General features: G+C 42.1%; 1 protein-coding gene across 5 annotated transcripts in view; it reads left to right on the plus strand.

Moving 5' to 3' along the window:
* Nucleotides 1-18,043, plus strand: part of LOC139578826 (uncharacterized) — a 49,091-nt gene that overhangs the window by 3,006 nt on the left and 28,042 nt on the right. For 4 of the 5 annotated variants that reach the window (XM_071406884.1, XM_071406888.1, XM_071406886.1 and 1 more), the window contains exons 2-6: nucleotides 14,602-14,671; nucleotides 15,119-15,190; nucleotides 15,302-15,349; nucleotides 15,555-15,692; nucleotides 15,884-16,022. In XM_071406884.1, coding sequence (XP_071262985.1) covers nucleotides 14,602-14,671; nucleotides 15,119-15,190; nucleotides 15,302-15,349; nucleotides 15,555-15,692; nucleotides 15,884-16,022 — 467 coding nt within the window. The remainder of the gene's footprint in view (nucleotides 1-14,601; nucleotides 14,672-15,118; nucleotides 15,191-15,301; nucleotides 15,350-15,554; nucleotides 15,693-15,883; nucleotides 16,023-18,043) is intronic. The other variant, XM_071406885.1, reaches the window with a different exon arrangement.

An 18,043-nucleotide genomic window follows, 5' to 3' on the forward strand; every position in this document is an offset into this window, starting at 1 on the left:
TGTAAAGGCCTGTTAACGTGTCTGTCAGACAAAACCCTTGGCCAGAATGAGGGGTTTGGATGTAGGTTGACACTCCTTCATCTGAACTCATTCGGAAACAATCAGTCAACCAGGGTGTCAACACGAGAAGACCCTGAGACATTTGAGGCGCCATAACTATAGCGGTTAGTTATGGCGTTCGCTGCTCTGGCACCCCAATGGTGGAACAAACTCCCTCACGACGCCAGGACAGCGGAGTCAATCACCACCTTCCGGAGACACCTGAAACACCACCTCTTCAAGGAATACCTAGGATAGGATAAAGTAATCCTTCTGACCCCCCCCCCCCCCCCTTAAAAGATTTAGATGCACTATTGTAAAGTGGTTGTTCCACTGGATGTCATAAGGTGAATGCACCAATTTGTAAGTCGCTCTGGATAAGAGCGTCTGCTAAATGACTTAAATGTAAATGTAAATGTAGCGGTGGCCAGCATCGGAATTGGAGTTCGTAGCCTTCCATCACTGTATTCAGTGCCCATGGAGACTCCACTTGCCTCTCTCAGTTTTGCCTTTGAGCCTGTGAGAAGCTGCCAATGACAGCGGCAAGCACCTCATGGTGACTGCTGAGTGCCACACTTCTTGTGGGCAGGGACAGCTTGCATTTCTGAAGGCGAAAAACCATACTGGAAATGGTACATTCTCTTTGTGGGAAGAAGAGATGAGTAGTTTATTCCCTGCAGTATAACAAAATAATATGGCAACTCCAGCTCCACAATGTGTAAGACCAGCAGTGTAATCTTGCTGTTATCTGAGTTTATAACGGAAACTAGGATAGTTACTGTCTGTACTCTAAACTAATGTAACAAAACTATAGTAAACCCAGCTATATACTGAAACCCTCTGTGTAACAGATGTGAGTTTCCAGGGGAAACTAGGATAGTTACTGTCTTAACTGTAAGTACAACAGAAAACTAGTAACCCCAGCTTCACATTGTGAGAGACCGCAGTGTAATAGCTGAAAAGTGAGCTTCCAAGTATCCTAGGATAGTTACTGTTTGTAGACTACTGTAAATAGTGCAACTAAAAAACTACCTACAGCTAGAGTACACACTGTGTGAAAAAAAACAGTAGTGTAATCAGTGGTGACCCGTCATTCAGGGCAGGGGGGGGGAATGCCTGTTTTGCATGTTATTTTAGCATTAATACATGTCACATCAGTTTGCAATCAATGTAAAAAAAATATATACAGTATATCATTGAGTTAATAAAGCCGCATACAAACATGGTCTCTCTTTTTTGTTTTTTTGGGGGTAAGGCAGCTCCAAAATGCAGGTGTTTCAGCCTAGCTCAGTGCTTTCTGTGGCGGTGGGGCAAGCCAGCAGAAAATACAGAGTGTTGCGCCGTGATTGGCTCAGTGTTCTGTCACTCATGGGAACATTACATCACTGCAAAGTCTAAGGGGAGACCTCGAAAATTCTAGCCCTTTGGGTGCTGACATAGAATTACATTAGAAGTGCGCATCCAAGAAGGCTTAAGATAAAATGACGTCAAATCACGTTATTTGTACATTAGCTTTGATTGGACTGATCATGTCAACATCATCTTTTCAAAATCTTAGCTAGCAGTCATCACGAATCAAGTTGACAATCTACTGGCAAATCCTTTTCAATCCTTGTCATATGAAGAGAAATAATAAAGAGAAATGATCGATAAAACGTATCGCCGGTCATCTGCCATTGGCCAGACACATTACACAACAAGTTGGAAATCGCAAATTCAACAATGAGTGGTTTGGAAGGAAGTGAGCACAGCACAACAAGGTGAGTCCAAAAATGTACTGTATTCTGCTGCATAAATGATGTAATATGCCAGGGAGATATGTATACTGTAGCTAAGAAAGTAATACTTAAGTGTATGTTGTGTAGTAAGCTGTTAGTAGCCCATGTGCCTTACGCTAATAATTTGGTCCCTTTTCCCCTCTTAATTTCACCTACTATTTGGAATTGGTGGTGCACATGTAGCCTATAGCTTTTTAGAGACATGTAATCATCGAATATTGTACAAGCTTTTGTTGTCTGTTTATATGCCCCCGTTATTTATCCTACGGTTCTGAGTTGGTGTACAGGGAGAATACGGCCCATGTTCTGAATTCTATCCCTGTACATTTAAAAAGTGCTGAACAAATAGTTATATTGACACCGTCCGTCCAAGCTCGATCATTATCCCAATCAAAATTACAGATTGCCTCTTATCTGCTCGACGTTCCCTTATGCCATAGTTTGTACATCTCAATTTACAGTAGAAACAACCATCGTTTAAACAAGTCAGCCATGTCAGCTATGTTTTTTAAAAAGACAGTAAGTGACTGAATTAACTGTTTCGCTACCAGACAAGGCTCCGCTGATAGCCAGGTGTAGCAGTGGTAAGGTGTTGAGATTGCTGTTGGAACAGCTTTATGTAGGCCCAAACAGTTCGTGGAAAACACAATTGTTTACTGTTGTGTAGTGTCTTTGCTGGCATGCATAATTATTTGTTTATTTTTTTGCCCCACAGAGATTCATGCTAAAATCACCACTGAGTGGAATAGAGCTGTCTGTTTCCAATTAAAGGATAGTTACTGTCTGTACTGTAAAGTAGTGCAATATAACTATAGTAAACACAGCTACACACTGAAACCCTCAGTGTAATAGAGCTGAGTTGTGAGTTTCCAAGGGAAACTATGATAGAAACTGTCTGTACTGTAAAATAGTGTAACAAAAACTATCGCAACACAGCAACTGTGTGAAAAAAACACCAGTGTAATCTCACTATGGTTGGGCTAACATAAACTCAAACCAAAACTGGAAAATGAAGCCAACAGTGTAATATTACTGTGTCTATAGTATACACTGTGCAATACTGTTTGATAGTGTCATGTCATTGACTATCATTTAAAGTGAAGACTGTTATTTTATCAAATCAATTCTCTATGCGTAATTATTATTACGTGATTAAACTAATCCTGTAAACTTTAATTAACTAGGAAGTCAGGGTACCACGGGAAAATGTGTATAGAGTCTCTATTTCCCGAATCGACTCTTCAGATATTTTCATATCTTATGAAAACAGTCGCTTATTAATAAATTGTACCTCATTAGTTCTCATTGCTGAATGTCGCAAACCCTTGGATATCTGCACAAACCCTAGACTAAATCATGAATCGGCGATATACAAATTGGTTTAATTATTTATTTACTAACTAACTAATCAAGTCACAGAAATACATGAAACACACAGAATTAGTTCATATATGGGGTATTACATGATACAAAGAAAAAGTCCCTCATGGACGAAACCGATATGACAGCTTGGTAGACAAAGGAAATGGGGTGTGGACCGCTCAAGAGCGGGAAACTCAAAGCTGATAACTACACTCATAGAAATTGCTAATACTTTACATGAACGACCGCTCATTCAAAAATAAAATAAAATGTACATATTTACGAGTGTATGTCTTGTTGTTTCTCTCTGTGGTCGCCGGTCCGTCTGCTGAAGAGAGTTGACAAAAAAGTCTATGGTTGCGTTCCTAGTGGATACGCCAGGCATACCCTGACGTAGAATAGATGTTTTGACGGTTCTCGGTATTCTTCGTCCTAGGCTACGTACATTTCCAGCTGCAGACTGGTAGTTCGAAGGCCTAGGATTCTTACTAATGTAGTGAATTGATAGTCTTAGAGTTGAACCATTTCCAGCCGCGTAGCCAATGCTCCACGCTGTATGTTCTCCTGGGCCTATAGAGTTGTAGTTCTTAACCATTTCAACATGTAGCGTCAGCTCCATGTTTTCTAGTCTAATGTACATTTCGTCAATAGTGTGTTTTATACACTTCTGAGAAAAGGGCGGTCCATGACGCCGACGTAATGTCTATGCTCACGTGGGCGTGGCCACTGATTTGGTTAACTTTATATGAAAACCCATATTTTCTCATTTACATTGTTAACATCACATTACATCTTTTCACAGTAGTTTCATGTTTAATCACATACATTTCACAATATTTAGATGTAAACCCAATCATTATGAAGTGTACACAACCAAAGCCACGGTAATGAGTGTTTCCTGTCCTTCATGAGTGTCATGCCCTGACCATAGTTTGCGTTGTATGTTTCTATGTTTTGTTTGGTCAGGGTGTGATATGAGTGAGCATTCTATGTTGTATGTCTAGTTTGTCTGTTTCTATGTGTTTGGCCTGATATGGTTCTCAATCACAGGCAGGTGTTAGTCGTTGTCTCTGATTGGGAGCCATATTTAGGTAGCCTGTTTTGTCCTTGTGGGTTGTGGGTGATTGTTCCTGTTGCTGTGTTCCTGTTGTTTGTGTTCACGTTACGGGACTGTTTCGTCTTCGTTCATTTTGTTGGTTTATTGTTTTTGTTCGTTGTTTAAGTATTCTATTAAAATGAATAATCACCACGCTGCATTTTGGTCCTCCTCTCTTTCGCTCGACGAAGAACGTTACAGAATCACCCACCACCAAAGGACCAAGCAGCGTGGTAACGGGCAGCAGCAGCAGCAGCGGCCAAAATCTCGAGAGGAATGGACATGGGAGACCATTCTAGACGGCAAGGGATGTTTCACATGGGAGGAGATTCTGGCTGGAAGGGATCGCCTTCCATGGGAACAGGTGGAGGCAGCCAGGAGAACGGAGGCAGTAGGAAAAGGGAACCGGCGTTACGAAGGAACACGGCTGGCTAGGAAGCCCGAGAGGCAGCCCCAAAAATGTCTTGGGAGGGGGGACACGGGGAGTGTGGTTAAGTCAGGTAGGAGACCTGAGCCAACTCCCCGTGCTTACCGTGGAGAGAGATGGTCCGGGCAGACACCGTGTTATGCGGAGATACGCACGGTGTCTCCAGTACGTGTGCATAGCCCGGTGCGGTACATAGCAGCGCCTCGTATCGGCCGGGCTAGAGTGGGCATCGAGCCAGGTGCCATGAAGCCGACTCTACGCATCTGGTCTCCAGTGCGTCTCCTTGGGCCGGGGTACATGGCACCAGCCCTACGCATGGTGTCCCCGGTTCGCCAGCACAGTCGCACTGGCATGGCTACGGGGAGCATTCAGCCAGGTAGGGTTGGGCAGGCTCGGTGCTCGAGCCTGTTTTGTCCTTGTGGGTTGTGGGTGATTGTTCCTGTTACTGTGTTCCTGTGTTCCTGTTGTTTGTGTTCACGTTACGGGACTGTTTCGTCTTCGTTCATTTTGTTGGTTTATTGTTTTTGTTCGTTGTTTAAGTATTCTATTAAAATGAATAATCATCACGCTGCATTTTGGTCCTCCTCTCTTTCGCCCGACGAAGAACGTTACAATGAGATCACCAAATGAAACACACTCGTCATGACTGTCCCTTAAGTGTCCACGGACCACACCCACATTCTCAAAAATATAAATATTGTTTAATTATTCAAACTTTTGTTGTCCAAGGGTCTCTGTGTTCCACAGTTTACATTCCAATCTCGAACACTACAGAGCATAGATGCATCGTATTTTATGACCGCCATAAAACAGTCGACTTCCCGCTCAACCCCTCTACGAGAGAGAGTACTCTGTAAAATATGAATAAGTAAATAAATGCATTTCTGGAACAGGGGACAAACGCTCTGTCTCTCCTGAGATGTCCTAGCACTTATCTTCAGATGGGAAGTCCTCCCTTCAGCAACAATCTCTTGGTGTCCAACCCACACTTATACATACGTTTTAAAGAACTTGTTAATGATAGATTGATAATGTGAATGGCCGCAAACATTCAGATCAGCTTGAGATACCCTTTTTTCCCCATCCTATTTATTGAATATTAGTTATCATGGACAAGGAGGGAGACTCTGGCAGCTCTGGACAGGAGGGAGACTCTGGCAGCTCCGGACAGGAGGGAGACTGGCAGCTCCGGACAGGAGGGAGACTCTGGCAGCTCCGGACAGGAGGGAGACTCTGGCAGCTCCGGACAGGAGGGAGACTCTGGCAGCTCCGGACAGGAGGGAGACTCTGGCAGCTCCGGACAGGAGGGTCGTCGCTGGAGGCTCTGGACTGGGGGTCGTCGCTGGAGGCTCCGGACTGGGGATTGTCGCTGGAGGCTCCAGACTGAAGGGCGTCACTGTAGTGGAGAGACACACAGGAGGCTTCGTGCCATGGATCATCACTGGAGGCTTCTTGCCATGGATCATCACTGGAGGCTTCTTGCCATGGATCATCACTGGAGGCTTCTTGCCATGGATCATCACTGGAGGCTTCGTGCCATGGATCATCACTGGAGTGGAAAGACACACAAGAGGCCTGGCTCTGGGAGAAGGCACAGGACTCACCAGGCTGGGGAGACATGCAGGAGGGGTAGGGCTTAGCACAGGCGCAGGACTCACCAGGCTGGGGAGACATGCAGGAGGCCTCTTCCTTGGCCGAGGCACCGGATACACTGGGCCGTGGGGGCGCACTGGAGGTCTCGAGCTAAGAGTCTGCACAACCTGTCCTGGCTGGATGGTGACTTTGGCCCGGCACGTACGGGGCGCAGGCACAGGACGCACTGGGCTGTGCAGACGCACTGGAGACAGAGTGCGCAGAGCCGGCGCAGGATATCCTGGGCCGTAGAGACGTCCTGGAGGTCTGGAGAGCAGGGCTGGCACACTCCGTCCTGGCTCGATGCCCACTCTAGCCCGGACGATGCGAGGAACTGGGATATAGCGCACCGGGCTAAGAACACGTACTGGAGACACCGTGCGCTCCACCGCATAACACGGTGCCTGACCAGTACGACGCCCGCCACGGTAAGCACGGGGAGTTGGCTCAGGTCTCCGACCTGACTCCGCCAATTTACCCATTCCCCCCCCCCAAAAAAAATTCTGGAGCTGCCTCTCGTGCACGTTTCCTCGAGCCAACTCCTCGTAGCGTCGCCGCGCCACCTTAGCTGCCTCCAGCTCCTCTTTAGGACGGCGATACTCTCCCGTCTGTGCCCAGGGTCCCTTGCCGTCCAGGATTTCCTCCCATGTCCAGGAGTCCTGAACCCTCTGCTCCTCCATACCACGCTGCTTGGTCCATTGGTTATGGGTAGTTCTGTAACGATATTCGTCTTCGTCGGATGAGGAGGAAGGATCGGACCAAAACGCAGCGTGGTAAGTTTTCATTTTTATTTAACCTTTCTCGCCCAGGGGTTCCGCTAGCGGAACACCCACAACATTCCGCTGAAAAGGCAGCGCGCGAAATTCTTTTTTTTTTTTTTTTTTATATGTAACTTTCACACATTAACAAGTCCAATACAGCAAATGAAAGATAAACATCTTGTTAATCTAGCCATCGTGTCTGATTAAAAAAATGTTTTACAGCGAAAACACAACATATATTTATGTTAGATCACCACCAAATCCAAAAAACACACAGCCATTTTTCCCAGCCAAAGATAGTCACACAAAGCAGAAATAGAGATAAAATTAATCACTAACATTTGATAATCTTCATCAGATGACACTCATAGGACATCATGTTACACAATACATTTATGTTTTGTTCGATAATGTGCATATTTATATCCACAAATCTCGGTTTACATTGGCGCCATGTTCAGAAATGCCTCCAAAATATCCGGAGTAATTACAGAGAGCCACGTCAAATAACAGAAATACTCATCATAAACTTTGATGAAAGATACATGTTTTACATATAATTAAAGATACACTTATTCTTAATGCAACCGCTGTGTCAGATTTTTTTTAAACTTTAGTAAAAAGCACACCATGCAATAATCTGAGACGGCGCTCAGATTTAACAAAATTTCTCCGCCATGTTGGAGTCAACAAAAATACGAAATTACATCATAGATATTCCCTTACCTTTGATTATCTTCATCAGAATGCAATGCCAGGAATCCTAGTTCCACAATAAATCGTTGTTTTGTTCGATAATGTCCATTACTTATGTCCAATTAGCAACTTTAGCTAGCATGTGTAGTACACGTGTCCAAACGCTGGCGCAGATGCAGGCAAACGTCAGACGAAAACTTCAAAAAGTTATATTACAAGTCGAATAAACTGGTCAAACTTAGTAGAGAATCAATCTTCAGGATGTTGTTATCATATATATCCAATAACGTTCCAACCGGAGCATTTCTTCATGTCTGTATAAGTAATGGCACACATGGCCATTCCATGACTAGCGCGCATGACCAGGAACTAGCATTCTGCCAGACCACTGACTCAAATAGCTACCATCCGGCCCCACATCACACTAGAGGCTTCATTCCACGTTCTACTGACTCTTGACATCTAGTGGAAGGTGTAGGAAGTGCAAACAGATCCATATTATACAGGGAATTGAATAGGCGATGACTTTCACATCGACCCTTCTCAGAATTCTCACTTTCTGTTTGGAAGTTTGCCCTGCCATATGACTTCTGTTATACTCACAGACATAATTCAAACAGCTTTAGAAACTGAGAGTGTTTTCTATCCAATAGTAATAATAATATGCATATATTATCATCTGGGACAGAGTAGGAGGGAGTTCACTATGGGCACCAATTCATCCAAAAGTGAAAATGCTGCCCCCTATCCCAAACAGGTTAATAAATAAACTGAACACTGAAACAACAAAAACAACAAATATACAGTGTCTATGTGGTCATATTGCACTTCCTAAGGATTCCACTAGATGTCAACAGTCTTTATAACCTTGTTTGAGGCTTCTACTGTGAAGGAAGAGAGAATGAGAGATGTTTGAGCCAGAGGTCTGGCAGAGTGCCATGAGCTGATCACGCGGGCACCAGTGACAGGTAGCTGCGTTCCATTGCATTTCTAAAGACAAAGGAATTCTCCGGTTGGAACATTATTGAAGATTTATATTAAAAACATCCTAAAGATTGATTCGAAACATCGTTTGACATGTTTTTACGAACTTTAATATAACTTTTTTGACATTTGGTCTGAACAAGTGATCGCGCAATATTCATTTGGATTACTGGGTTAAACGCGCGAACAAAAAGGAGGTATTTGGATGTAAATGATGGACTTTATCGAACAAAACAAACATTTATTGTGGATCTGGGATTCCTGGGAGTGCATTCCGATCAAGATCATCAATGGTAAGTGAATATTTATAACGCTATTTCTGACTTTTCTGACACCTCTCCTTTGGAAAATGGCTGGATATTTTTCTGTGACAAGCGCTGACCTAACATAATCGCAAGGTGTGCTTTCGCCGTAAAGCCAAATCTGACACAGCGGTTGTATTAAGGAGAAGTTTATCTATATTTCCATGCATAACACTTGTATCTTTAACAATGTTTATTATGAGTATTTCTGTAATTTAATGTGGCTCTCTGCACTTTCACCGGATGTTTGTTTGAGACAATGCATTTCTGATCATAACACACCAATTTCAAATGAGGTTTTTGGGCATAAAGATTAACTTTTTCGAAGAAAACACACATTTATTGTGTAACATGAAGTCCTGTGTGCCATCTGATGAAGATCATCAAAAGTTAGTGATTCATTTAATCGCTATTTCTGATTTTTGTGAGCCCTCCTTGGCTGGAAAATGGCTGTATGGTTTTCTGTGACTAGGTGCTGACCTAACATAATTGTTTGGTGTGCTTTTGCCGCAAAGCCTATTTGAAATCGGACACTGTGGCTGGATTTACAAGAAGATTATCTTTTAAAATGGTGTAAAATACTTGTATGTTTGAGGAATTTTAATTATGGGATTTCTGTTGTTTTGAATTTGGAGCCCTGCAATTTCACTGGCTGTTGGCGAGGTGCCATCCCACATATCCCAGAGAAGTTAATATGAAGATTGTGGGAGCTGTACTGTTTGACTTCAGTGCAGCCTTTGACATTATTGACCATAACCTGTTGTTCAGAGAACAAATGTGTTATGGCTTTTCAACCTCTGCCAGATTCAGAGCTATCTATTAGAACTCAAAGGGTTTTCTTTAATGGAAGCTTCTCTAATGTCAAACATGTCAAGTGTGGTGTACCGCAGGGCAGCACTCTAAGCCCTCTACTCTTTTCTATTTTTACCAATGACCTGCCACTGGCATTAAACAAAGCACGTGTGTCCATGTATGCTGATGATTCAACCATATACGCATCAGCAACCACAGCTAATGAAGTCATTGAAACCCTTAAAGAGTTGCAGTCTGTTTTGGAATGGGTGGCCATCTCTAAAACTAAGAGCATTGTATTTGGTACAAATCATTCCATACGTTTTAGAACTCTTCTGAATCTGGTAATGATTGGTGTGGCTGTTGAACAAGTTGAGGAGACTAAATTACTTGGTGTTACCTTAAATTGTAAACTGGCATGGTCAAAACATATAGATTCAATGGTTGCAAAGATGGGGAGAGATCTGTCCCTAATAAAGAGATGCTCTGCTTTTATGACACCACTCTCGAAAAAGCCTACTGGCTCTAGCTTTGTCTAATCTTGAAAAACCTAGTTATTAAGCTGCAGCTGGCCCAGAACAGAGCGGCATGTCTTGCTCTTCATTGTAAATCAAATCAAATTTTATTGGTTGCGTTTATTGGTTGCGTTAGCAGATTTTAATGCGAGTGTAGCGAAATGCTTGTGCTTCTAGTTCCGACCGTGCAGTAATATCTAACAAGTAATCTAACAATCAGAGGGATAATGTAAATACTATGCATGTAAGTCTCTCTTGGCTAAGAGTTGAGGAGAGACTGACTGCATCACTTCTTTTTATAATAAACATGAATGTGTTGAAAATTCTAAATTGTTTGCATAGTCAACTTACACACACACACACACACACACACACACACACACACACACACACACACACACACACACACACACACACACACACACACACACACACACACACACACAAACAAACTTACCCCACCAGACATGCTACCAGGGGTCTTTTCACAGTCTACCAAATCCAGAACAAATTCAAGAAAGCGTACTGTATTACTTAAAGACATTTTTGCATGGAACTCCCTTCCAGTTCATATTGCTCAAATGAATAGCAAACTTGGTTTAAAAAACAAACAGATAAAGCAACACCTCACGGCACAACTCCTCTCCCCTATTTGAGCTATACTTGTCTATTAATATTCCGCATTATGTCATGTTTCATGTTTTTGTGTGGACCCCAGGAAGATTAGCTGCTGCTTTTCGTAACAGCTAATGGGGATCCTAATAAAATACCAAGTCCTTAGTACATCTTCCTCCGTCTCATTCAGGTTGAAGTCGAATTCCTCAACCGAACTCGAGTGACTGTACTTTAAAAGGTCACAGATCTCACAAAGGAGATCAAAGTACTCTATGTAGTTTTACATTTGTTCACTTCCAAATATAACAATTTAATTTCAATAGCATTAAAATAATTTTAAAAGAATGTGTCATACTTGCTTCCCGGCAGAGGTAACGGGTCTGAGCCTATGCAGCACTTTGATGAGGGGTATCTCCCATCTGAAGAGGCAGAAAGAGACCTCAGTCTCCCACATTACCTATCCCTGGAGCATGAAGGCTCAAGATTCTCTGCAGTAAAATATTGGACCACATTATGGCAATTCTGGATACAATTAGAAAACCTTTCCCAAATACATTGATCAAGAATGAGAATAAGGGGTTGCTTGGCTTATGTTGTGAAGGGTCCTCCTCATTATAATCACTTGGTGGCTTGCGTAGCTTTTAGCATTTCTTAGTGGCACTGGCACTGGTTTTCTGGCGCCTCAGAGCAAATTTTTGTGGGGGCTTGGGTAGGCCTAAAAAATAACCCATGCAAGTGTAAAATAACATCAAGCATTTTTCTACACATTTGTAAGGCAACCTAAACACAATCAAATTTTTACCAAACTTTAAACGAAAATTCTAAATGGAGGGTTTCATACTTCCGTCTGTTTGCAGCAATTTGGTGAGGGGAATCCCTCAATTAAGAAGGCAAACGGAGATCTCGAGCCTTCATGCTCCAGGGTTAAGCCATATGAGAGACCAAGATTATTTTTGCAGTAAAGATTGGACAACATCATGCCAATTGTTTTTATAATTAGAATACCTTTCTAAAATACAATGATCAAGAATAAGTAGTTGGCTTATGCTGTGAAGGGTCGTCCTCACCGTCATTATTTGGTGGCTTGTGCTGCATTTTAGCCATTTGTTTCTTGGTAGCATTGGCACAGGTTTTCTGGTCCTTTACCTGAAAATAAACATGGAAGTGTAAAATAAGATCCAGCCTTTTTCTACTCACATTTGTCATGCGTTTAAGTTTTCTTGATGTGGAAAAAGACAACCTAAACAGATTACCAAACTTTAAACTAAAATTCTACAACATGCCATAGTTAACCTCCCTAGCTCTAGCCTGGAAATCAATACTTATTTCAGCTCAGTTTCACGTTTGTTTCACTATTCTAACAATGGCGCAACATGGAGGGATTCTGTCTGGATTGAAGCTATCTTCCCATTACCCACACTCTTGTAGATTTGAAAGGATCAGTAATACGGTAATATGTCCTCCCAGTCTATCAAAGGGCAAGGTGGTTGTTCAGTGGCTAGAGTTTAGGTACAAGGGGTCAATTTAATAATCAGCATTGCAGGTTAATATACTTACACAACTTTGGAGGCAGTATTGGCTGGAGGTTGCAGATTACATTCCTCATGCGATTCTAAACACACAACAATATACAGAATAAAAACCATGCCAAGTAAATTGAATGTACACAAACTATCAATGTGGGTTTAAACATACCAGTTGTAAATTCTTTCGGTTTCTCTTGGAAATCTCCTCCACTCCTCAAAACAGCAATGTGAAGACGTCGAAATCATGGAAGCCCACTGGCTTCCGTGATTTCGACGTCTTCACATTGCTGTTTTGATTCTGAATGGTGGGGTGAGGGTTTTAACAATTTAACAGTAATGTTAACAACCAGCAGTTGTTTTTACAAATTATAATGGATCTGCTATTTACCTGATGTCAGTTTTATTCTCGGAAGCTGAAATGACTTCAGAGGGGGTGTTGACCAATCCTTTATTGCATTGTAATATTTATTTGGGAGCCACTACACAGTTTGATCTTTGATCCAGTGTTCTGGAATAACACCTACTTCCTTCTCATTTTCCATCCACACAACTCTGGCCCACATCCTCTGACATTAAAACCTGGGTCAATAGACATTATTAGACAGCATAATATAAGCCATAATTACAAACAAATCTATTCCAATAGATCTGATCTTACTTGGCAAACTATACAACAGAGGGATCACTATGTAGCCTATGTTAGGGCAGACACAGCTTTGCTGACGAGGTCCTCTGGATAAATCTGTTGTATTTTGCATTTGTGGATATTTCTGCTACTTGCGATGTTGAGGTCTTTGGAGGCACATGGAAGAATAAAGAAGTTGTCAGTTTGAGGATGGTGAATGACATCACAGACAAGGTTTCCATCGTCTCTTATTTATTAGACAAATGCATATTTGTCATGGAGGAGGAAGCAGCCATCTCACATGCTATTCTTGATGTATGATTGGATGTTCTTGGAAGTATATTTCACTTGGCTTTATTAAGACCGTCACATCGTGGGCTTTTGCTGGCACGTTTAAGCTGTCAGCAAGACAAAGTGTGGATACTTTGAAGAATCTCAAATAGAAAATATATTTAATATAATTTAAACGATTCTCTTAGTTTAACTTCAGATACATTACTTTACCATCTCTTGAGTAAAACAGGTAAGAACATAAGTCAATTGATCTGACAAGAAATAACCAAGTGACTTCTGACAGTGATGTACAGTATATGATCCTGAGTTTGGTCATCAAGACAACTTTGTCATGCATGAATACACATTATGTTCAGTTGGTAGCGTATTAACTGCTTGGTTACACATTTAAAGTGAGATAAATCCATGCCTACTGTTATGCCACTTGTAGGCCTATCCTATCTCATGAAATATCAAGAAATATCTACAGTATGATAATGACCAATACAACCTAGAAATTGTGCCTAACTGTATAGACAACCACACTGATGAAACACAGAAAGAATGGAGGAAATAAAATGTTATTCAAAAACATTCTTTCTCTCAAATGGTAGTCAGGCAGTTACAAAAAAGTGTCTGTCATTAATGTTTCTGTCAGGATAAACCAGTACTTTGCCCTCTAACTAAACGTTGAGGAAGTTTTGCAGGGAGAACTGTCAGCGTGGTATTTTCCTTTATCTTAAGGTTGAGGAAGGTGTCATGCCCTGACCTTAGAGATCCTTTTTATTCTCTATGTTGGTTAGGTCAGAGTGTGACTAGGGTGGGTAGTCTAGTTTTTTCATTTCTATGTTGGCCTGGTATGGTTCCCAATTTGTGGCAGCTGTCTATCGTTGTCTCTGATTGGGGATCATATTTAGGCAGCCTTTTCCCACTGGGTTTTTGTAGGATCTTGTCTGTATCTAGCTGCCTGCGAGCACTACATTAGTTTCACGTTTCGTTTCGCGCTTTATTGTTTTCTGTGGGTTTCATCCAATAAACATGTGGAACTCTATGCACGCTGCGCCTTGGTCCATTAATTCAACCAACGATCGTGACAGAGGGAAAAATATTTCTCTCTCATCTTAAAGTTGAAGGAATAATATTTATTTCTCTCTTTTTCTCTCTCTCTTTCTGTCCAGGGGAAATCCTGATGGTTACCAAGGCAACATGACAAGTGGCTTGGCATGGATTATCAGAGCCTGTCTCTTTGTGAGTTCTAGAATCTATGCTGCCTCATCTCTCACTGATACTATTCAAGCTGTCACAGCACTGACAGTCAAACCTGTAGCTGGAGATATCATTACCCATCTGGATTTCGCTCAAATGTTATCATATGAAACAGTGGACCATGAATCTTTGATACCCTGAATTGACTCGAAAAGGTTTGACCGCAACCCTGAAACACATACAGCACATACTACTTATGTGCACATTGTTTAGCTATATATGAATGAAATAAAGTTTGAATTCTATATGATGTGATTGTAGTGTAATTGCATATAATTGTTTCAGTAACAACATAAATTAGGTATTCATTATTATGTAATGATTATTTAAACATGCACATTGCACATTCAGGTTTATTACAGATAGTATACTTGACTGATTCTTTCTTCTCCTTCCATCCTCTACACTCTCTCTCCTCTCCCTCCTCAGCAGGTGTGCCTGTGGAGAGCTTGTCTGTGTGAAGAGCCTATCTGCATGTATAATGAATTTTTGACAGAAATGGTAAATGATAGTCACTAGTTACTCATCACAATGTTTCTCACTTTTGTGTGCATTTTAATACGTAATATGATGTTGAACCTTAAAGTAACTGGTTGCCTTTTTACCTTCAAGGTAGAAAGTCTGCCAAGGGACTATTTGTTCAGAGTGAACAAAATTGAGGTATGGGTTCCATTCCATTTCTGCACATTCTATCTGTAAAGCCTGACTCCTAACTTGAAATCTGCAAGTGTAAATTGATCTTGAATCCATTGACATAGATGCAAAATGTTATGAAAAGGTAAATTTTATGCAAGCTTATCTCAAGCTATGTTTTGGCCCTAAAGGATTACAAACGTAATTTCTGTCAATTCCACGTTTATTACAGGAAACGTTTGAAAGTGTTGAAAAAGCCCTTAGCAGGTTCTACAGGGAGAACTGTAAGAAGGACTTCAAATGCAAAGATTACACTGAAGACAAAAGAAATTCAGCAGTATGTTACTTACTGGAATGTCTGGATGGGGAGGTAGGTCTATGTCACTGTGTGTGTGTGTGTGTGTGTGTGTGTGTGTGTGTGTGTGTGTGTGTGTGTGTGTGTGTGTGTGTGTGTGTGTGTGTGTGTGTGTGTGTGTGTGTGCCCATGCATGTGCATTGGTTCTACTGTGTGTGTGTTCCTCTAGTACTGAGCCTCTTCTTTCTCCTCCCCCTCTATAACAGGAACCTGAGTGTGTTTCCAATGTCTCATACAGTCTAGCTGAGGTGGAGTTGGTCAGTTTGAAAGGCTTCAAGTGTCTGGTTACAGATGCATTCAATCACAAATATAATTCATTACAAGAAGTCAGAGAACAAGATAAAGGTATGTTTAAAATACCTTTGGTCCATGACCTCAAGTGCATAAAATAATAATATTACATAAAGTACAGTGCTTTCGGAAAGTATTCAGACTGAAAGTATTCAGATTGTTTCTAAAACTTGATTGGAGTCAACCTTTGGTAAATTCAATTGATTGAACATGATTTTGAAAGGCACACATCTGTCTAAATAAGATCCCACAGTTGACATTGCATTTAAGAGCAAAAACCAAGCCATGAGGTCGAAGGAATTGTCCGTAGAGCTCTGAGACAGGATTGTGTCGAGGCACAGATCTGGGGAAGGGTACCAAAACATTTCTGCAGCATTGAAGGTCCCCAAGAACACAGTGGCCTCCATCATTCTTAAATGGAAGAAGTTTGGAACCACCAAGACTCTTCCAAGAGCTGGCTGCCCGGGCCAAACTGAGCAATCGGGGGAGAAGGGCCTTGGTCAAGGAGGTGACCAAGAACCCGATGGTCACTCTGACAGAGCTCTAGAGTTCCTCTGTAGAGATGGGAGAATTTTACAGAAGGACAACCATCTCTTCAGCACTCCACCAATCAGGCTTTTATGGTAGAGTGGCCAGACGGAAGCCACTCAGTAAAAGGCACATGACAGCCCGCTTGGAGTTTGCAAAAAGGCACCTAAAGACTCTCAGACCATGAGAAACAAGATTCTCTAGTCTGATGAAACCAAGATTGAACTCTGGCCTGAATGCCAAGCCTCACGTCTGGCGGAAACCTGGCATCATCCCTACGGGGAAGCATGGTGGTGGCAGCATCATGCTGTGGGGATGTTTTTAAGTGGCAGGGACTGGGAGACTAGTCAGGGTTGAGGCAAAGAGGAACGGAGCAAAGTACAGAGAGATCCTTGATGAAAACCTGCTCCAGAGCGCTCAGGACCTCAGACTGGGGCGAAGGTTCACCTTCCAACAGGACAACAACCTTAACACACAGCCAAGACAAAGCAGGAGTGGCTTCAGGACAAGTCTCTGAATGGCCAGCCAGAGCCTGGACTTGAACCCGATTGAACATCTATGGAGAGACCTGAAAATAACTGTCCAGCAACTCTACCCATCCAACCTGACAGAGCTTGAGAGGATCTGCAGAGAACAATGGGAGAAACTCCCCAAAAACAGGTGTGCCAAGCTTCTAGCGTCATACCCAAGAAGACTCGAGGCTGTAATCGCTGCCGAAGGTGCTTCAACAAAGTACGGAGTAAAGGGACTCCATACTTATATAATTGGGATTTTTTTTTAAACGTTTTGTTAAATATACGCTACCGGTCAAAAGTTTTAGAACACCTACTCATTCAAGGGTTTTTCTTTATTACTATTTTCCACATTGTAGAATAATAGTGAAGACATCAAAACTATGAAATAACACATATGGAATCATGTAATAACCAAAAAAGTCTTAAACAAATAAAAAATATATTTGGTATTTGAGAATCTTCAAATAGACACCCTTTGCCTTGATGACAGCTTTGCACCCTCTTGGCATTCTCTTACCAGCTTCACCTGGAATACTTTTCCAACAGTCTTGAAGGAGGGTCCACATATGCTGCTTTTCCTTCACTCTGCGGTCCAATTCATCCCAAACCATCTCAATTTGGTTGAGGTCGGGGGATTGTGGAGGCCAGGTCATCTGATGCAGCACTCTATCACTCTCCTTCTTGATAAAATAGCCCACACATCGCCTGGAGGTGTGTTGGGTCATTGTCCTGTTGAAAAACAAATGATAGTCCCACTAAGCAAAAATCAGATGGGATGGTGTATCGCTGCAGAATGCTGTGGTAGCCATGCTGGTAAAGTGTGCCTTGAATTATGAATAACACAGACAGTGTCACCGGCAAAGCACCCCCACACCACCTCCTCCATGCTTTACGATGAGAAAAACATGTGGAGATCATCCGTTCACTCACACCGTGTCTCACAAAGACACGGCGGTTGGAACCAAAAATTTCAAATTTGGACTCCAGACCAAGGGACACATTTCCACCGGTCTAATGTTCATTGCTCGTGTT

The sequence above is a fragment of the Salvelinus alpinus genome, chromosome 6 (genome assembly GCF_045679555.1).
Source record: "Salvelinus alpinus chromosome 6, SLU_Salpinus.1, whole genome shotgun sequence".
Lineage (NCBI taxonomy): Eukaryota > Metazoa > Chordata > Actinopteri > Salmoniformes > Salmonidae > Salvelinus > Salvelinus alpinus.